The sequence below is a fragment of the Telmatherina bonti genome (assembly GCF_933228915.1).
Source record: "Telmatherina bonti genome assembly, chromosome: 8".
Taxonomy (NCBI): Eukaryota; Metazoa; Chordata; class Actinopteri; order Atheriniformes; family Telmatherinidae; genus Telmatherina; species Telmatherina bonti.
In genome coordinates, this window is record NC_136626.1 from 21446217 (window position 1) to 21468528 (window position 22312).

General features: G+C 37.4%; 1 protein-coding gene across 1 annotated transcript in view; it reads left to right on the forward strand.

The window, feature by feature from the left end:
* The first annotated feature begins 7388 nt into the window (after positions 1–7388).
* The window catches only part of ptprfa (protein tyrosine phosphatase receptor type Fa), a 48348-nt gene continuing 33424 nt past the window's right edge, over positions 7389–22312 (forward strand). Inside the window, exons 1-5 of the mRNA XM_079244909.1 lie at positions 7389–7534; positions 10500–10641; positions 11293–11481; positions 15972–15989; positions 19765–19875. Of these exons, the coding sequence (XP_079101035.1) occupies positions 7391–7534; positions 10500–10641; positions 11293–11481; positions 15972–15989; positions 19765–19875 (604 nt within the window). The 5' untranslated portion in view covers positions 7389–7390. The remainder of the gene's footprint in view (positions 7535–10499; positions 10642–11292; positions 11482–15971; positions 15990–19764; positions 19876–22312) is intronic.

A 22312-nucleotide genomic window follows, 5' to 3' on the forward strand; every position in this document is an offset into this window, starting at 1 on the left:
AAGCTACAAATAGAAATCTAAAAAAGTCCACAGTTACAACGAGGACACCAAAAACTGAACCTGCATGTAATGTTATGGTAAGGCATTAATGTAGTTGCTGTGGCTCAGGAATAAGAGCAAATGTCTTCCCTCCCAGAAGTCAGTGGTAGGCTCTGTTGCTTCCCATGTAGAAGTGTCCTGGACAAGACATTACGCCTGCCGTTTCGCCTAATGCATTAATTGTTGTTTGGGTGTATTTGTTATATAAGGAAAAGCACAGTACTAATAAAAAATTAGAGTATAAAGTAAAAATGTGTTTGAATGGATGAATGTAGCTTTTAGGGTACATTGAAGGTGCTAAACAATATAAATGCAGTCAATATACATTATAAGGTTTAAGAGTAAAGTCTTTTGTATGCTCATACCAGAGACCAGAGCTCCTATCCTGCTGCTATTGTCCCTCACATGGACACTAATGGCTTTTTCTCTGGGAGGGTTTACTCATTTTGGTCACTGATGTCTCTCCTTTCATATCTTTTAGTTTTAGGTTTGACAGGCTATATTGTCACAGATGCACTTCCTTTGGTGGACATGAATCATGACCATATGTCCAGTACATAATGTTCCTGTACAGTGAGCTGTGAGCTGTTAGCTGAATAAGGAGAGGGCAGGCAGGGTGCTGGCAATGTTTCTCTTCGAGCGTGATGTCCATGGTGACTGGAGGTTTGGAGGCTGCTGGCACAATGGCAGCCTGGCCCAGGCTTTAAGGGGATGTGACCCACTGAGCCTGGCACTGCCCACGGCCCTGGCAATCTGTTGGTTTCCTTGATACTGCAAGGCAGGGCAGGGGTGGGTGGGGCAACACCTTATATGTCAGAGCATCAGCTGGGTGTCCTGCTTAGAAAAATAAATTTGTATTTCACTAGTTAAAATGGCTTTATTATTGTTTATTTGTAGCCAAGATGAGTGATCAGTCATTTGATAAATTGGCTTGACAGCTTTTGATTACTGCGCAGTGTTGAGCACTTAAAAGCAAAGTATTTCAGTTGTTTCATTGTTGTGTTTTAACACACACTGATGTGCTTTTAACTGTTCTTTTGCTTTACTATAAGCTCTGTCATTTGCATCCCATTCGTTTTCATTTGAGAGACTATTTTCTTGTGTTTAAAGTAGAAACCTTGTAGTTCTTCTAGGTTGTGTTGCCCTCCTTTGCACAAGGGTTTTAGGAGCTTTCAGTTGAAGAGTTCATCATTTGCTTGACTGTGAAAACCACAAATACCCAAAAATTCTATTACCAATTACTACCCTGTTCGATTTACTCCTTGTCCTCCTTGTCTGGTGTTTTCCTCCTCTGAAAAGAACATATGTGCTTTTAAGATTACATGATTTAAAAAAAAAAATTATTAGTATTTTAAATTGGGTAAAGAAATGTTGCTTGATAAGTGCCAAATGTCCCTGATTGGTTCCTAAATATTGTGCCATGGCATAATGCTGTGTCATGGCCTGCATTAGGCAATTCACATTTGCAGATGAAGGGTGCTGACATCCTACCCTATCACACTGCAACTCAAAAATGATTGCTAACAAGTTTTACACAGTTAACCATCACCTTTTTAACAAAAATGGTGGTCATGATGAGACTGTCAATGAACATTTAGAGTGAGAAGAGTGATCTTTCATGCTGTACAGGCTGTTTTGAACAGTTCTGTGAATAAAGTCATTGATGCAAACCTGACTTATATGTGAAAAGGATTTCATTAGCACATTCAGTCTTATTCATTTATTCAGCAATAAGCAGCAAAGCTGGTCATTTATATGTCAGTCCAATGTGGTGCTTAATGGGAAGACTATTTTATATTATGAGACAAATAGTTCTTTGATGTCATGTGTCTTATGTAAAGGTGTCTTGCCGATCATATTGTGTGTACTGGCATCTTTTTGAGAACCCCCCCCCCCAACAAAAAAGAAAAAAAAACACTGTTCACACAAAGATGTGTGTTTTGCTGTATTGGTTTAGAGGTAATGTTGCTTGAGCATTTATTGTTTATCTTCTTAAACTTTTTACCATGTAATGGTGAGTTACCGTGTTGACATAAGAGATTTTGAACAAACAAGAGCAGCTGATTGAGCCTTTGTTGATCTAAATATTTCCAAAATAAGACTCTATATTGATCTGTGCACTAAAGAGGAAATGTTATGGAAGCTGAGGAGGATCAAGGTGCAAAGGAAAGAAAAGAAGGATTAAACCGTCTCTTACCTTGAACTGCATTCAGACTGATTCTTAGCTATAAAATGGCCCATCTCTCACAGCTCTCTCTTGGAGCTCTCACTAGGAAATATGCGTGCTAAAAAAAAGTCTGAATTTTTATCTTTTACTGACGCATGGCTATAGGAGCTACTGGACTTCTGGCTTCCCTACCTGGATTTAGACCACACTCATCTGAGGACTAAAAGCCTGTATTAACTTTACATGGGAAGACGGAGAGATAGTGGTGAAAGTTATTTTAGAGGCATTGCTGTGCTTGTTAACAGATTGTGTAATCCCAGACATGCCACTGTGAAGAAGAGAATCTGTGCCCAGGACATTGAACTGTTAGCTGTGGGGTTTCAGCCGTATTATCCACCAGCAATGTGTTATTTTTGTAGGGTTGTATATCTTATCCTGTGCTGCTGCCAATGCTGCCTATGATGTTATCAGCTTTATCACTGCCAGGTTACAAACATAAAACCTAATAGGTTTCATGACTTGTCAAATTACCAAGTTTTCCTTCTCTTCTTTTTTTTTACTGTATATTAGGCAACCCAACAGTATTCTGTTAGCCACATGGAGATGAGATCAGGCGTCGACTGATTGTGTTGACACATTATACTAAACTTCTGAGTTAAAATTTCAATCCTCACTACTACAGTGACAAATAAGCCCTGGATTGCCTGTGATCTTTAAAAACCCACTTTGTAAGAAGAAGAAAACTTTCATGGGGTGGGGGTACTGGTAGTTATTGGGGGGGTGTATATAAACTGTTTATATATACACTATTCACAAAAAGTTAGGGATATTCAGCTTTTGGGTGAAATTTCACAACAAGCCTAAAATGCATTCAAACCTGTACAGGTGAACTTAATGTGATCTTCTCTAAGCTTTTAAATGCACATGTCCAACTGTTAAATGTTTCAATAAATTTTGCACAAGTTGCTGTTCTCTAACAAGGAGCTTCACGGCAAAAATCACGGCAGGTGTGTGATCCTTGAATTGACCAATAAATGTCCTGGTTCAATTAGAGCTGGTGTTTAAACAGTTGTCCTCATCATGCTGTTCACATTTTGACATCATGAGACCAAGACGACACCTAACAATGGAACAACAGTCCTTTGCCATTGCGATGCTTCAAACAGGACGTTCTCAGACAGAAGTGGCCACTGAGCTTGGAGTGTCACAGAGTGTCATCAGCAGGTTGCAACAGAGATATCGAGAGACTGGAAGAGTCACAGAAAGGCCTAGAAGTGGACGTCCTTTGGCCACATCCCGTGCTGATGACCGCTACATTGTGAACACTGCCCTGAGAAACCGGATGATGAATGCCACTCAACTCCAGGCACGTTTAAGAGAGGTGAGAGACACCCAAGTGTCACGTCAGACCTGGTCTGCGTGCTAGACGACCTGCACGGATACCTGACCACACCACCAGGCACAGGAATCATCGTCTTGCATGGCCAGGGAGCATTTACGCTGGACGAGGAACCAGTGGGCCTCAGTGCTGTTTCTCTGATGAAAGTCGATTCACACTGAGCAGAAATGATGACCGGCAACGATGTTGGAGACGTCAGGGAGAGCGCTATGCATCAGCCACTGTTGTCACCAGGCGAGCTTTTGGTGGTGGCGGTGTTACAGTGTGGGCAGGGGTGTCCACTTGGTACAGAACTGCCCTACACTTTGTGAATGGTACAGTGACAAGCCCATACTACCTGAATAACATCATTAATCCAGTGATTGTGCCCCTACATGAACAGCACAGGCCTAATTTCATCTTCATGGACGACAATGCTCCTGCTCATCGAGGCCGCATCATCAGGGAACGGCTGTTGGAGACTGGTGTACCTCAAATGGAACGGCCTGCACTCTCTCCAGACCTGAATCCCATTGAAAACCTGTGGGATCAGCTGAGCCGTCGTGTAGAGGCTCGAAACCCTGCACCCCAGAACCTCAATGACCTGAGGGCTGCCCTTCAAGAAGAGTGGGATGCCATGCCTCAGCAGGCAATAAGTTGCCTTGTGAACAGCATGAGACGTCGTTGTCAAGCTGTAATTGATGCTCAAGGGCACATGACGAGATACTGAGACGTTCAAATTTTTTGTTGTGGTGTAACTACCATTGTTGTTACCTTTTGTGTTGAATGAATTTTTTGAGATGAGGAAATCAGTAGTGCATCCTTCTACTTAAATGTCTTACTTTTATGATATTATATCACTGTAGCATGAACATATTGCATTTTCCATAAATTTCACCTGAAAGCCAAATATCCCTAACTTTTTGTGAGTAGTGTATATAAAAAAAAAGTTATACAAAGAAAACAGAAGATATGCACAGGGTATCCAGCTCCAGCTGTTAAATGTCACAGTCCTGCAGGTTTTGGATGTTTTCCTGCTCCAACATAACGTTTTCAAAAAATATATCTCTCCCCAATCCCCAAAGCATGTTAACCCTTTAATCTGATTAAGGTGTGCCGCAGCAGGAAGATTCCAGAACCTGATGGATAGCGACCCTCGAGGACCAACTTTGGACACTCCTTCTTTAGCACAACAATGTGTGAATGAGTGCTACGACCCCTGATGGAGTTTGTCCAGGGGTACAAAGGGGTGATGGCAACATTAACAAAAGAAAACCAGGAAGATGCACAAATGAAGACTTTATTTAGGACCCAAAACACAAACACCAAACAGTCAACCTCAATCAAGGGTAGGTGGGCGTGTGGGCGACCAATCAGCATCCAGCACATCAGTCTGAGGACAGTGCCAGGAAGAAAACCAGATGTATCCAGTCTCCCAGGTTATGATGATTGGAATGATGATCAGCTAGATGACAGGCCACGGGACGTAACAATGAGCAACTAGGAGGATGTGTGGACTCAGCCTGAACTCTTTGTTGCATAAATTATTCAAAATTAACAACCTGATTTTACATGCAATATCTTTAATGTTTTGTGACTTTTTATTAAGTTTATTTGTTTAATCTATTCTATAAAAATATTTATAATATATTGTATATTTATATAATAGAAATATTTGTTACAAATGGACTCATAATTTTATAGTCCTGTTTTATCACTGAGGTAAAGCTGGTAATTGCATATACGTGAATATATGAAATTTTATACTAAAGGGTTAGGGTTAGGATTAGGGTTGAATTAACCAAATTAATGTGTGAATGTTTTCAGAACTTCTCACTCAGACCAAGTCTTTGGAAACATCCTTGAGTGAATGCGCCTTGAAAGATGGGAGGCAGAGCTTTCAGTCCCTCACTGTGGAACCAGCTCTAAGTTTGAGCTAAGGAGGCAATTTAATTCAATTCAATTTAATTGAATTCAGCTTTATTTGTGTAGCACCACTTCAAAACAGTGTAATATCACTTAACAACAGGATCTTTCATCTGAGAAATCCCCCAAAAGCCACAACAGCCCACCCAGTTACCAACCCATGCCAACACTCTTATGACTATGTCAAGCAAATGTAATCAATATACATTCATAAGTTTTTTGAGTTATGTTGCTAAAAGACAGACAGACAGCCAGAAAGACCCCTGCCAGTGAAAAAATAGCCAGTGCCTTGGTGAAGGTAATTAATTTGGTTTAATATTATTATAATTAGATTAATTAAAATGAATTGCATTGTAGTTGGATTGGTTGGGACTGTATCTAAATGCTTTTGTAGAACCTTCATTATAAATCAGCACAAATAAAACTGAATTTGGCATCGTATATTTGTCATATCTGCCCTGAATCACTTGAGCTTTCAGTTGGGTGTTGGGTGACAGTACTGCCTGGTATCACCGGAGAGTTCATATAAATTCTTTTTATTAGCCTCCAACCTGTAAAATAAAGAAACAGATTGAAAAAAAACCAGTTTTGTTTTACTTAACAAATTCTGAAGTATTGATTTTGTGTGAAAAACTTTTTTGAATCTTGTATGTTTTGTTTCCACACCTGCGCTCTCGCACACCTGTTCCCACAGAAAATGAAACAGTAAATGTGTCCAAACTTGTAACTAGTATGTATGCTTGAAAAATGCTACTTAAATAAAACTGAAATTTAAAACCAATTCTCTTGTATCTTTGCAGGTCTCATCTGATGAATGTGGAAGGTCAAAGCTGACTACTACCTTTGATAGGAGTGGAGGAGAGTGTACCAGCAGTCAGACATGGACCTTAGAGGGCTGGTACCTTTCACCGTGGCAGTTCTTCATGTACTACTGCTGGCCAGACTAGTTTTGCCATCTCAAGCTGAGAGTGAGTTTTAATACTGTCCGTACAGCTCAGAGCTCAGCTCATATTAACAGATTTACTGACTTGTAGGAATAATTGTTTAGCTTGTTTGACTAAAAACACCCTATTCATGGTTGCATTTAAAGCGTTTTCATCTTTAATTAATTAGATTAAACATGATTTTTTACTTTTAGAGTTAGTAATTGTTAAAGATTTAATCATCTTTCCAACTGAAAGAAAAGGGAAAATTCCTACTCACATTTTTATGTGTGCATTGATTTATCAAAGGAATGAATGTCAAAGTTTCAGTCTCAAAAACCTTTTAACACAACTGATTCATATTAATTATATCCAAAAGCTTATCAAGTGCTGCTCCTGATTTGAATCAGGTGTGTTGAAACAGGGAAACATCTAAAATTTGCAAGTTTTTCTTGACTTAAAAGCCATCTTTTACAGCAGGTTGGTCCCTGATTTCTACTATCCTGCAACTTTCAAATGCATCACTTCTCCAACACACCTGAATCAAATAAATGCGTCGTTAACAGGCCTCTGCAGAGCTGAATGGCATGCAGAGGAAGAATTTCAGCCATTTCTTTTAGAAGTTATTATCAGAGGACAAAAGGAAAAGAAAGGGAACAAAGCCAGAGTTGAGAGAAGACTCTTACTGGTTGTAGAGAGTTCACAGGACAGGTAAGAAGCAAGATGGATCTCAAGTTAGCTGTCAACAGGGAGTGAACTGCTGGGAAAATGGCAAATGTAGCGCGTCTTTAAAGTCAGAAGGAAAATGAATTTGGATAACCACAATTTTCTTTCTTTCTTTCGTTCCTTCTTTTTTTCTTTCTTCTGTCTGTAGGTTTTTCCTCACTCTGATACCAGCTGTTCACTTTGAAATCCTCTTCTTTCTGTCATTTTGTCTTGCCGTTTTTTCCTTTAGACATGCCGAGCTTTATGAAATCCCCAAATGACCAAACAGGGATTTCGGGAGGAGTGGTGTCATTTGTTTGTCAGGCCGTGGGTGACCCCAAGCCTCGGATAACTTGGATGAAAAAGGGGAAGAAAGTCAGTTCTCAGCGCTTTGAGGTATAACTTGTGAGCTGTCCCCAGAGCTCCATGTGTATGTTAAAATAAAAGCACCTCCTGCTCTGAAGTTCTTTATTTCTCTATGTGGAGTAACAGCAGCATGCATCTTATTTTAGCTAGAGATATTTGATTTAGGCTTTTTTACCAATCTCCCAGTTTTGCTCAACTCTTCATTTCCTATAGCAAAATAAACAGAGAACTGATATTTTTGGGGCAGGCTGTGCCAAATAAACAAAAATATCAGCAAAACTATACATGACTTTTCATATTTTGTTGTTTTAAAATAGAGGCGACGTAGCTGAAGAGTTTGATATATGATATGTGTGTAGTGGGTATAAATTGTATCATCAAAAAAATAAAAACCAATACCAGTCATTTCCAATATTGAGAAAATATCCATTCGCTCATGTTTGACAGTACTAACACATGACAGTAAAACGAGTAATCTGGAATGGGAATATAACTGGTTACATTAGCATGGAAATAAATAAAAGAAGAAGGGGGGACCAGAAACTGTTCCAGCATCCGGAAACATCTGGTTTCGTGGACTCAGGTCTTTCAGATTATGTCGTTCTGTTGGCTTCATCAGGTCATATTAAACCCTCATTGGACTGATTTCCATGTGTTGGATGATGATCAGCATCTCCCAGTTTGAGGTGACATTTCTCCAATAAAAAAGGTTGTAGTGTCCTTTCCAAATCAGGAATGAGGTCCTGCCCCGTGTAGAGTAGTTAAAGTGTTCTGGTCTTGTTAAAAAGTGAGGGAAGGATGGAGCAGGAGGCGGCTTGGGCATCTAGTCAGGTGGCCTTCTGGTTTTTTCTCTTGCCCGTCATGGAGGAGGCCCTTGGGAATAGCCAAGCCTGGAGGGAATTTGTCTCTCAGCTAGTCTGGGAAAATGTTATAATCCCCCTCATGACCATAAAGAAGTGGGTTGGGAAATAAAAGTGTAGGCTTCTCTGGTCATGGTGCTGTACCTGTGGCTCTATCTCAGATAATAATTAATTTATTCACAGTCTCATCCTTAGAATTATAAAGACTAAAGTTATTAATCAAGACTATATACAGTTGTCTTGGTGAAAGTAAAAATAAAGAGTATTTTGCTTTCTTTTCCTGATATAAAATGTAGTTATTGGTTTGTCAGACATTTTTATAAAAAAAAAACGTGTTTTCCAATATGCAAACCCATCACATGATATATCATTGGAAAGTCCACAAAGTCCTACAAAGAGTACTGTAGGTGTTATTAATGCAACTCATAGCTGTAAAAAGAGGTATAAATAAAAAAGGCCCATTATAATGGACAGAAATGAATGGACAGGGTGTGGTATATAAAACAGTGATGGAAGATCAGTATACTTTTCAGTGGATTTTTGTGTAGCAGCAGAGTGACTACGTTTTATGCTCATAATGTCACACAAAAGCCTGTTCATCAGCTGCATTGTCTTTTAAAGACAAAGCAGCTGATGAACAAAGGCAAATATGTCTATATGCAGTGCCACAAATCAGAATGCATGAAAGGTTCAGATGAAACTACGGATGAAATAAAAACACTACAAGCTCAGAAACAAGACTTGACAGATGTGACAGGCTTTTTTTATGACCTAACAACAAAGTGGTTGGCACATGTTACATTACTATTTAAAACTCATATAAAACTATTAAATCCTTAAGGAGTTAGGAGGCACAGTTCATTTCCATAGAAATAGTCACTTGTCTTGCAAAGAGAAAAGTGAAGACAATATCATTTTTATTTATTTTACACAGGTGCAATGTTGATTGGGAGATCCCCACCACAGAGTGTAGTAAAGATATCCCTGCAGTAATGAATGCATGATGAAGGCCAAGATGTTGGGCATGAGTTGCAAGAAAGTGATGACATCATACACGACATTGGTTGACACCTGTATATATTTTAGATAACTATGTAATGCAGGGAGATCTTTTAACTATTTAACTATAATATTGGATGAGGCTATGATGAAAATATTAGGTATAATTTAACCTTTCTCTTCCTCCAATGAAAATGTAATGCTTTTTAATGAGGCTGTTATGAGTTGAAGTAAGATTTTTTTTTTTACAGTGATCATCTGTGTGTGGCTACGACAACACAGAATAACAATCAGCTGCTATAACCAAACTACCCTTTTCATCCTCAAATACAATATAATAGAATAAAAAACATCAATTCTTGTCCAATTATTCATTTGTCATTAAAATCACTCACAGATTTACTGGCACTGTACTTAGTTGTAGTTAAACCAATGAAGCCACTGACTAACTGTGCTGTTGTTTCCTCACAGGAGCTTCAGATCAGCCCCAAGTACAAAGTCAGGCTTCTTTATCCATTTGTCAAGTCTGGTTCTGATGTTTCTGCCCCCAACAGATGGCTGCAAAGCTGCAACATCTTGATGCAAATATTGAATGATCTCAGCCTCCTACAGTCTGCTCTGTCCCTTCTTCAGTGTTTCATTTCCAGTTAATAATTTGACTCAGGCTGTTTAGTCATGATAGAAACAAGCTGGTTTGCAGATTAGTGCTGTGTCAGGATTTTACCCAGAGGACCGGACAATCTATTGAACTGTTTATGATTTGCAGCCGTAGACATGTCTGCTCAGACAGAAAATCAAATAGAGCTCCTATTATCTTAGGATATACAACAGAATACCTAAAAAATAAAAGACTGGTACCAAGTCATCTGCGTTTGGCAGCCATAATAAATGGTGTACCACATTCAGAGATGGGATGTTGATTACAGGGGCCATCAGAATAGCTTTAAACTAACTATAAAACAAATAGTTTAAACATTATTCCTCTGTTTCACTCAAACTCTTTTGTTCTTTTATGAATACATTAAGAAACAAGCAGTAATAATAGAATCGTTGTGCATGCCTACAACAGAACGGCAAAAATACAGGAATTTAGACGATGATACTTATTATGTCTCCCTCTGCTTTGATTTGGTCAGGTGATTGAGTTTGATGACGGGTCGGGCTCAGTGCTCCGTATCCAGCCTTTGAGGACCCACCGTGATGAAGCCATTTATGAATGCACTGCTTCCAACAATGTGGGAGAGATCAACACGAGTGCCAAACTTACTGTCTTAGAAGGTAAGACCAGACTTCTACCCTCTCCTCATTTAAGATAGAAGAGGTTGTAAGTGATGTGTTCAAACACATCACTCAAGTTTAGTCCATTTCTGCTACCTGACCAGTTTATATTGATTTTTGTTGTTGTTGTTCTTTGAAGCTACTTAACAGTGACCTCTGAACAATGATCTTACTTATGACCTGCTGGCAATACATGCAGTACAGCTCTAAATGAAAAGATTTGAGGGTTTGGAATTATGAAAACATCGATCAGTAATGTATGGTCTCAGTTATAGGAGAGATACAAATAATTAAGCTGTAATATACCTCCAAACTATTAAGCATAGCAAGAACACTGAAGATCTCCTTAATCTCCTGAAACATGTCCTCTGTTTGGGGGATTGGGATGACTTGTCCTTAAGAGGGTAATGGGTAGCTAGGAAAAACTTCCATTTTGTTTTTTTTTGTTTTTTTTATATGGGAAGCAGAGGCTATTCTCTGGCTATATCGCATTACTAAGCTTCCCTAGAAAAGTTTACCCAAGAATGTTGAAACGGAAGCGACGAACAATTATCATGCTGTCAAAATGGATCAGATATGTAGTTTGGATTTTTGACTCAATAGGAATAGAAATGGTATCATCTGATGTTTGTCTGTGTGTGTTTGCCACAGAGGACCAGATACCCCATGGTTTTCCAACTATAGACATGGGGCCCCAGCTGAAGGTTGTGGAGAGAACACGTACTGCTACAATGCTGTGTGCAGCCAGTGGAAACCCTGACCCTGAGATCCATTGGTTTAAAGATTTTGTACCTGTGGACATTACCAGTAGCAATGGGCGAATAAAACAGCTGCGTTCAGGTAAAGCATTCCTTCTAAACCTTTTCACACTTACGTCTCTTTTCAGCAGAATTTTAACACATTTTAACACAATTGGACAAGTTGAGTTGCAGTTTAGGTCTTTAATGGCCACTTTTAATGATTTTGTTAAACACAAATTTAAGGCAGTGTTGAAGCTATAGGTTCTTTGTGTTTCTTGAGCTGTCCCTGAGCAGGATTTGCATTGTGGTGAGCAGTGTTGTTACTTTTGGATCAGAACACTTTTTACTAAGTAGTAATCTTGGAATTGAAGTTATGCATTACCATTTGCTTTCTAAAATAAGTATTCTGGTACTGTTGATAGCAAATAAGTCCAACAGGGTGTAACGTTGAGAAGTATATATGCCTGGGTTATAATAAGTGCCTAAAAGTAATGAAGAACTTTACTTGTTTTGAAGACACACTTGCAGATTGAGCTCATCTTTACAGTGATGTTACAGACCTGCAACACCAATGGCTAGTATTTAACTCAGCTAATTCAACTCAGAGAAAATTGAATGAACATGTTGCTGGCTATATTGTGAAGATGTTGTCTCCAACAGGTGTAAATTCACCATCTTTCCCCATTAAGAACCCATTAAGTTGTTGCCCCAACTCATCCCGGTGCAGTTTCAGATTGCACACAATTATGATGATGACGACGATGACAATGAGGCATTGTTCAGTTAGGGAGTGCTGCTTTTATTTATAGTGTAGTTGCTTTACAGCTATAGGTGTGTTGGCATGAAATATTGAGCTTCTTCAACCCCAGCAGCTTCAAATGCAACCATTAAAGTGTTTATTCTGAGCTGGTCCATCAGTCACTAATAACATTAGAAACAACTCAAAATGATGAACAGTGTGTAGGCAAAGTGAGATGGTGTCAAGCTGAGTCATTAACAGTTAAAAGACTCCTACAGCGGCACTAATATGATGTAATGCTGCAGTTTTGGAATATTGGGGGACTTGCAAGAGATAAATTTTAAGATGGTCTGAATCTGTATGTAACGGTCAATCTTTACAGATGTTGAGCTTAATCTGTGACTTTTTTCTTTTTGAGACAACTCACTGTGCAGTGTTTACCCCACAAAATATTGTAGCCATGGTGATTCCAGGAGGGGTGGTCTCCTTTCGCTTTTTTCAAAAAATATTTTAAAAGCTACTTTTTCTTTCTCTGGACTTCACACGCTTGTCTGATGCATTCGAACTTTACCTTCCCTGTGGGCTTAACTAATCATGTTTAATTGAGCCCCACCTCTCTCTCCCCGCCATGCTGCATGCTGCGTTCATGTGCAGAGCAGTCTGACGGCAGAGTAGCCTACTGCTGCAGTGCTTTTGGTGGTGGCAATGCACATTCAATTAGGAAATGTTGATGTTATCATGAAAAATTATTGACTTCTCACATTTTGAATGCATGGTACTAGCAATATAGTGACAGCCTGCCATGGCTGAGTCAGTGTAGAAGGAACACCGCTGTATGTCACACCTGTAATAATGGGTTAAGGGCCATTTTAACAGAAACTCAAATGGATTTTTAGTTTGTTCTATTATTTCTAAGTGGTGAACTATGCACACAAAGCTTAATACATATGTAGAGTTGGTACAAGTTTCAGGACTGAACTATAAAGATCCAGTCCAGTGTGACCATATATCTTGTTTTGATGAACACTATCAGAAGCAAATTCTTCCAATCCAGACATTGTGAAAATATAATAAAATGCCTATTATTTTTCACAATGAATCCTGAAATTTGCCATGACACTCTGACTTCATTTGAAGTGTAGGATGCATATACAGTAGCTGCCAGAAGGGAGTTAGGGAGATTCATGGCAAATCTCAATATTGTCCAGTGTCACCATCTGGAAGCTGCTGATGTGCCCTTTATCAAAACCCCAGAGGCAACACAGCTTCCAGTTCCCCTTCTGATATCTGTCACCACAAATCTGACACTTTGTTTTCCCGTCAAACTGGGAGTGACTGGTTTATTATGCAGATCACTGGCATCTACATAGTAACCACCACTTTCTCTACCATTTGCTGCATATGACCCAATATGCCCAAATGGCCCCAGTCAGTTACACCAGCAAAATTAGAGACTTTAGATTTTAGAAAGCTGAAATTCAGTGTAGGTAAACGGTACTGTTTCTTGAGGAAGAGTCTTGAGGTATAACAATTTAATCCAATTTGGATTTCTATCAGGTCACTTATGACCTGACGAGGATCAAATGTAGATTACAAAAATACTTTCTTCTACTTTTTACCTTTTTTAAAAAAATTTTTTTTTTTTTTTTTATAACCTTTCCTGACATCTTTTAAAACTGTATAAGGTGGAATTCAAGAGTTAAACCACAAATAATTCTCATATTCTCAGCTGCTTTTCCCCTGACTATAGCTAGCTTAAATTCTTTAGGTTATCAAATGAAATTTTTGGAAGTATTCTACTTAAAACTTTTTAATTCAGCAAAACTTAATTAGTTTAACCCTGTATTAAATCTAGAAATAACAATAATTATACATACATGGTTTTTAGAGTTGTCATCAACCAATATCTCATGTAATAAATATGGCAATTTAATATTTAAATGACATGCAGGATGTATTGATATACAATATGCACAAGTCAAAAAGTGTAGTAATGTATCAGCAGGTTAGTTGACCTTCACTAATTGGTTGTGTATCTAACGGATGCGAATATTAAGAAAATTATACCTCATTTTGAAAACATAACTACCTGAAAAATTGCTGGGCGAAATTTCATCCCCGATGTGAATGTTCCCATTGACTTGACATTGATTTGATAAAAATATTGGCATGCAAATTATTACAAAATATTTGGAGTTGGTGTGTAGAGGCCTTCAAAGTGAAGGAACATGTAGCAAGAAACATTTTCTGAGACGATAAAAAGTATTGGTAGTATTGGTAGAAATACGAACACACCCACACAGGACAGACTATGGCCTTATCAATGTGAACCTGTTAGATGTCAAAGAGACCAGGAAAAAACAAGAATTAAGACGATTAGTTTTGCTGCTGATAGTGCTGATAGAGCCTAATACCAAAGGCACAAAAAGGCTGCTGGCAGAATGAGAGATGGAAGTTAAATCACACAGAGATGAAAGATACCCCATATCAGATCAAAGATTCCTATCTTGAGCTGGAGTTCTCCCTTATTCCTTACCATCTCTCTCTCTGCATTTAGCACTGGTGTGCTGGCAAGTTAATGTGGGCACAGTGATGGCTACAAGCAGTTAGCAGCATTTCATTACTGGTCTCATGTGAATATCTACTTTTATGGAACTTTATTAAATCTTAGTATGCTTTGTGCTCATGTGTAAAATTAGCATCACCTATGAGAACATTTGTTATAAAATGTAACAACCTGATTCATCAGCTGCATAAAATTGAACCAGCTAGGAATTAGAAAGCACATTAATTTGCAGTCATGAGAATTGAAGACCACCTCATCAAATCAGATACAAAACAACAACAACAAGCAAACAAAACAAAACAACTATAAAAGCAAAACATAATACAACTTCTGTTATTTAGAGAAGCATGATTGTGAAATGTTCTTTCTTATTTGACTTATTTTTTCCATATAATTTTTTTTTTCAATGAACTTGATTAAACTGATATAGTTTTTTTTTTTTTTTAATCTTTTCATTTTTCCCTCGCAAAATACTGTATTATATGGAATAATGCAAGCTGCACTTTGATTTTAATAGATAAAGCTAATACTTTGTCATTATATTTGGCATTACCATTAACAGAGAAAAGAAAGCTGTAGAGAGATGTAGATATTTACTTGAGCTTATTATGCCCTTAGATTTGTACAGAGGAAACACAGCAGACATTTTACATGGCTCAAATAAATAAAATATGTTTTTTGTAAAAAAAAAAAAAAAAAAAAAAAAAGTCTTGTGTAGATAAATTTTTTTTTATTTTTACATATGTCTCAGTTGTTATCATAATATGTTTTACAGAAGTTTTGAATGGTGATTAAATTGACCCAAATCAAATACCCATGGTCTAAAAATAAATTCCACTGATATGCTAAACATGGTTTAAGTGGAAACAATGTTAGAATAAGACTGGAAAAGGCGTGTAAAGAGTTGACTGTCGAGTCTAATGTGTGCAGGGCAGTTAAAACTTGGTTATGACACATAAATGAGATAATATATTACACTGTCCAGATTTATACTAAAGCAAAATAAATCAGATCTTAACTCATGGAGATATATTCTTTGGGAATCATCATTTATGAAATTATTTAAAACTGATCACTATGTTTATTTGTCAGCCGTGTTGGCAAAAACAAATATCTTTACATTGTGATAAAAACTTTTTTTTTTGTGGTGACACCTGCAACTTCTTTTATCTCTGCTTTATTTTTCTATTCTGCTTTCCTGATGTCCTTGTCTTTCTTTGTTTCACCTGCTCTTTAAGTACTAATGATTATCTTTAATCTTATTTGCATTCAAATTACCTCACAGGTGGTACACCAATACGAGGTAAGAATGCTGGGCACAGAAATACCCCTTCATGCTGCTTTTCTCCTTACTGCCCCATTCCTCTTTTACCATCATCCTTTCTTCTTGCCATTTCAGTGTGTTCTCATTCAGCCTTCTGTACTTTTTGTCTGCTCTGACACATTCAGCACATGACCTTTTACGGTGTGTATGGTCTTGGAAGAAATTAAAACTAAAAGGGGATTCACAGTTTCTACAGACATAAATGCTCTCAAATTAAACAAATTTAGCAGGTGTACTGATGATGTAATACCCAATGTACAGTGACCAGTAAAGACTTTTCTTGGGACATTCATTACTAATGCATCACAATAATTATTCTTCTTATTCAACTCTTATCAAAAATTTTACAACACAGCCATGGTGACACACAGATAGACAAACCATGTTAGGATCAATGTAATAAATAAAATGATCAATTGTAATTTGATGGATCAATAGAATATCTGAAATTAATATTGAACTAATACTTTTTTGGCACAACTTACAGCGGTACCTCGTCTTTAGCTGCCAGGTAAAGGTTTGGACACTTGTACACATTGGATTTAATGTGAGAGTGTGTCCAAACTTTTGATTGTAGTGTGTTTTAAGTCATATTGTTTTGTTATTTTACCTTGGTAGTGTTTGGACAAAAAACATCTTCTATGATGCAGCTTTATTTCATTTTGACTTAATGCAACAAATCCATGTTTTCACCTGTTTATGCCAAACGCATCAACTTTTCTGAGACAAACAAGTAATAATTATGTAATTATCCTATCATGCTACTTTTATTAGCATGAAGTTAAAGTTAATCATTTATAACAAAAGCAGATTTATCTTTAAAGTCCTTTTCATTCAAGATTAACCTTTTTTTAAAAAAAAAACAAACTGATAAGCAAAACAAGTCATTGATTAGACTATTGTTTTCCAGAAAAACTTTAGGCTTTTGTTTCAGATGACTCAAACCTTTAATTATTTGGTTACAGTTAAATATTGATGTTTGATACAGTAGAAGCAAAGGAGAATAATTCAACATCGCAACTGTTGTATACAGCTTTTTGATGATAATATGACTGAGGATTGGCATTCGGGCATGTCTTTGATCTTCATACACAGACACATTTGGTATTGTTAAAATGACCTGTACAAGTTACTTTATCTGGGTAACTTATAAGGAGATGGATTAATTGAACTTGGAGTCCAGTATGAGATCCTGAGCATCCTGTATGTACACTGCTTTCTATGTATCTACTTGCCACCATGCTTTACTAAACTCGAAGATGAAAACTGCACACAACTGCTCAAACTTGAAAGAAAAAAGAAGAATGGTATTCGTTGTCAAATGGAATATTATCTTAGATAACATCTGAAGAAGCCTACATGTGAAAACAGAAAAAAAAGAAAAGCTGAAGTGGATCATATACTTTTTGAGCCTTTGTGGATTAAATAATTACTTTACAGTCCCTGGTCAGACATGCAGTTTTTCAGATACAAGTGCAAAAGCATTAAATTTCAGCTTCTTTTCTTTTTTCTTTTTTTCCCCTTTTTTTTTACAAAATCTATTGCCTTTTGGAAAATCTGAACTCCTGTACTATTTGTAATCAGCAACACACATTAAAAAAAAAAACTTGGGAGAGGGTCTCGATTACCTGTGGTTTCATAACCCATCCTTTTAATTGTACCTTTTAATAATTTGGGAACTGATTATACTGCTTTTGCAGTTTTGCAGAAGGAATCTAGTTCCAATCTCATTAAATACATTTTTTTCCTGTTCAGCTCTCTGTTATAGTAGTTTTATAAACCCCACATTCATGATGCACCTCACATTTTTTGTAAATAAAAAAGGAGATTTTATTGCAGGATTATGATTCATTGGAAGGACAGAAATAAGTCTATTGAGCACCTGCGAGTGACTATGCATGCATACATGTTAGCATTGGAGAGGCTCAACAACCATCCTCTTGGCTTCCAACTTACATGGATGTTTCTTTTATACCCAACCCTGACGCCCTCACCTCTTACCAATTAGCCTGCTTTTTTAAATTGTTCCTGTATGTTATATTAAACCTTTTAGAATGTGCTGCAGGCATTGAATTTTAATGCTGTTTAAACACTAAGAAACTGCTATATAAAGATACTACAATCTTTCCCTTTAGACTTGCATTTGTAAATATAAATGCAACGGATTGCATATTTAACTTTTTTGCTTGATGAAAATTTTTCTTTTGTCTGATATCGGTGTTTGCATTATGCTTGTGTTTGTTTCTGAGTGTATGAGTATGTGTGTGCCTGTGGGTGGGTTGGTGGGGTGGGGGGTATTTCTCCAAATTATATACCATTTATGGCATCCGTGAGCTCACCATCTGCAACAGATCTGCCAGGGATGTACACATGTATTTTACGTTAACCACAGATTTTTAGTTTTTAATTTTCTGACAGTTCTCATGTTTTGTTGCAAGTTAACCCATGTTACATGTCATGACTATATTCTTACATGTATGCATTTTCAACATTTCATTTAGCATTTTTCTACTGCTCAGAATGCATGATATATGTTACATTCATTGCCAATAAATAATTTTAAAGCATCCATTCTTGCTTTCTCTTTCAAATCTAATCTCTTAACTAAACTATGATTGACATGGATTTTTTTATTGTTGTTTTTGAGACTACAAAATGTAAAATGATTTCATGTAAATAGCGGTGTCAGGTAAGTATTCTGTATTTTTACTTCTCAGAATTAATAGATAACAAAAAGAATAGACAAATTGTGCAACTTCAGTACTATGTGTTAAAATGGGAGGACAACCAGCTGCAGTGTTTGATATAAATTAGATTTAAAAAGCTGTGTTCTATAATTTATTTAAATTTAATTGTGTTCCAAAAATGTAAGAATTAAACGTTATCTTTTCATTTATGACATCTTCTTATACTTTGGGAAAAGTCAATATTTAGATAGCTTAAAGAAACTATACTGATAGTACTATTTGACCATATTTGCTCCTCAACCATTTTTGTGTGTTTAAGAGCCGTAAAGTTGTTTAACTTTTCAGTAACATATAAATAGATAAAAATGACATTACATAATGCTTGAAGAGGTAAAAGTAAATTGGTACCAGTCTGGATCGGACGGTCACTGCACTAACATATCAATATAAGACAGAAAACAAGCATTGCAGCAAATAAATACAATAACACACAATATGATCAATAAAGATAGATAAATAAAGAACTACCGTTGTTTATTGTGAAATCTAAATACTATTCAAGCAAAACAACATGGTCCGAACAGCATTGGGATATCTACAGTCAACAGGATCAACAGAAAAAGAAAATAATTCAAGGTGTTCTTGCACAGCATAAAAATGACACCTGTTATGATTCTGTTGAGGGGAACATGAAGAATCATTTTTCTAATATCAATACTTAATCGTTCCTCAAGAAGAAAAGTCCAGATTGAGCATTTTCAAGGCAGCTTATGTTTTAACGACTAAGACAAACCTGCAGGCTACTTTTGTTTATGACATAATGTTATTAGTACCAGAGGGACTTTTTGGACTTTAAGGTAAATGCCTTCAAGACAAAATTACAGCTTAGAAAGAAAAGAGATAAAAAGAGAAGAGTACAAAAATAAGACCCCATATTCTATGACTGTAGACTTGTATATACTGTGTTTGTGTGTGTAAAAGACAGAGAGAAAAATATGTGTTGATGCATGTATGTATTCTGGGGTGTGTGATGCAGATTTGACTGATTATATTGCCTCCATTCTCAGGAGCACTTCAAATTGAGAACAGTGAGGAGTCGGACCAGGGCAAATACGAGTGCTTGGCAGTCAACAGTGCTGGGACTCGTTATTCTGCTCCAGCTAACCTTTATGTTCGAGGTAAGATTACTCGCAACTCAGGATGAGCCAACCCTGCTACCACTCATGACACCACAGCTAACAGGGAAATCCTCTGTCTTCGTCTGCTGAATGTAAACAGACTTGCTCTCTGGATTCGTCTGCACTGTGAATAAAATGAGACATTCATTGATTTACACACTGCCAAAAATAAAGAAAAAAAAACAGGACATTGGTGCAGTGATTTATTGAAATAAGTGCAGGTATACTCTCAGACATGCTTTTTTGTAATTGACAAGTTCTCCTGGATGCTTGAAGGACATTTCATAGCTCTTCTTTGAATGTAGGCTGCTTTATATTCTGTTCTCTGTCAAGATGATCCAGTACTGCTTCAGTATTGTTGAGGTCTAGTCACTTCGTAAGACTTACTGCTTATTTTCAGTCCAGATGTGTCTTCAGCACACCTCAGCTTTGTCTCTGTCATGACTCATGACTATGACTAAATGCAGACGAAAGATATTAAAGGCTGGTTATGACATTATTATGAGAATATAGTTCAGTAATTTTGGACAGTTTGTATCACCAGGGTTCAGAAACGTGAGCAGTGGAAGCCTATTACAGACTTCATTTTGATGAGTGTGTGAAGCAGGCATATATAGACATAAAGGAAGAGTGATGACCAGAGTTGCAACAACCATGCAGAATTCTGGACACAGTGAATCAGGATTAGTAAATAGTTGGCATGGAGGTCAGCCTGAACATTACCCAATGACTTTGAACAGGGATCAGCTGTTGAGTGTTGAGCTCTTCAATCCCAAAGCTCCTTTTGGGATGTCTCCTGTCCTGAACCATTTCTTCACACCTTTAATCATGGGCTAAATAGTATAACTGCAACGTCTTTTTGCTCCAAAGACAGATTATAGTGATCAATATCGATGTCAATGACATTGACAACCATCAAATCAAACAAAAATGCAGCAATTAATACAGCAATAACCCAACAGGACAGCTTTTGAGCACAGCTTGTTCCTGAAATGTAATATCACTTGCTTCCATGGAAATGAATCTGTTAATAGGTAAGACAGACCATGAGGCAAAAGAGGCCCCAGTTTACAAGGTGAGTATTTCATTATTCCTGTTGGGAACCATCAAGTCGTGTTCTTGCAGATGCCCGGACGTTATGGCTGAGATCTTTCACAATCAATCAAAATGCTGTGCAGGATTCATGAAAAATATATCTTGAATTTAATGGCAGCCACGTGTCTCAAAAGTTGAGCAAAAAGTGTTGGCACTGTTGATATAACCATTTTTTAGTCTGCTGATGTGAAATTCAACATTCATGGTTTTTTGTGTGTTGTCACTCACAACTCATCACATACTGATGCTTGATCTGGAGCCTTTAGCATCTTTTTTTTTTTAAATATAAGGTATCCACATCGGGTCTTTTGTGTATGTGCAAAATATTGCAAAGCTGCATAACTTGGCAGCAGGATGAGTTACTTATGTACTTATTTAGTTAAATATTTAAAGTAATTAAGTTTAATGCCTAAGAAAGCAGTTCGAGAATGCAAGCAATTGGTAATATAAGAAGAAAATTATTTTTTTAACGCCGGCCATCCCACCGCAGGTTTCTGTGATTGCCTCTGCAGAACTCCAACCGTCACGGGAGAACTTGATAACTTGTTAAGTGTGCAGCGTTAAAAGAGATGCTATTAGTGAAAGCAGGAGGACATCTGGGAGGATGCAGATCTGAAGCAGTTCTCTACATTTAAAGAATAATAAAGATCCATGAAAAGCCACCCAGTGCATTAAAACTAAAGCTAAGGGCTCCTTATTGTTAGCAGGTAATGAGTTGGGAGTGAAAATGCATCAGTACAGTGGGTTTGCTTTGTATTTGTGTGTGTGCGTGTGTGTGTGTGTGTGTGTGTGTGTGTGTGTGTGTGTGTGTGTGTGTGTGTGTGTTAGTCCCGGGTACTCAGGCTGTTGCCTTCGCAATGATTTTTTTCACTTGATCATAGATGAGCAAATATTTTGCCTGTTTTACTCTCTCTGTTTTTCCTTGTCTTCTTCCTCCCACTTCTTATTTTGCTCCTCTTGTTTATTTATTTTTTCTTTTTTTTTACATTATCCTGAATCCCTCCATCATCACTGTACCCTTAAATCTAAATCCAATCCAAATCTCACCACTCAGATCAGCGTGAAGGTTGGTTTTTTCATTCTTTACCCTCCTTAAGCCAAGGCCTGGTAGACTGGAGCTGTGTAGTGCCAGCAACCCGCTGTGCCTCAGGCCCGTCTCGGCCGTCTTCTTCAAATTGCAGACGATTGTACAACCACCCTGTACCCTATTCCCATCAATCTGTACTCCAACCCCTCCCTGCTTCTGCAGCTTATGAGAAATGATGCTCTGTATACCCTGCTGATGCAAATTTTGTGAAATGAGTTTTCTGAAATGTAATTGCAAATCATGAAAACACAAGCT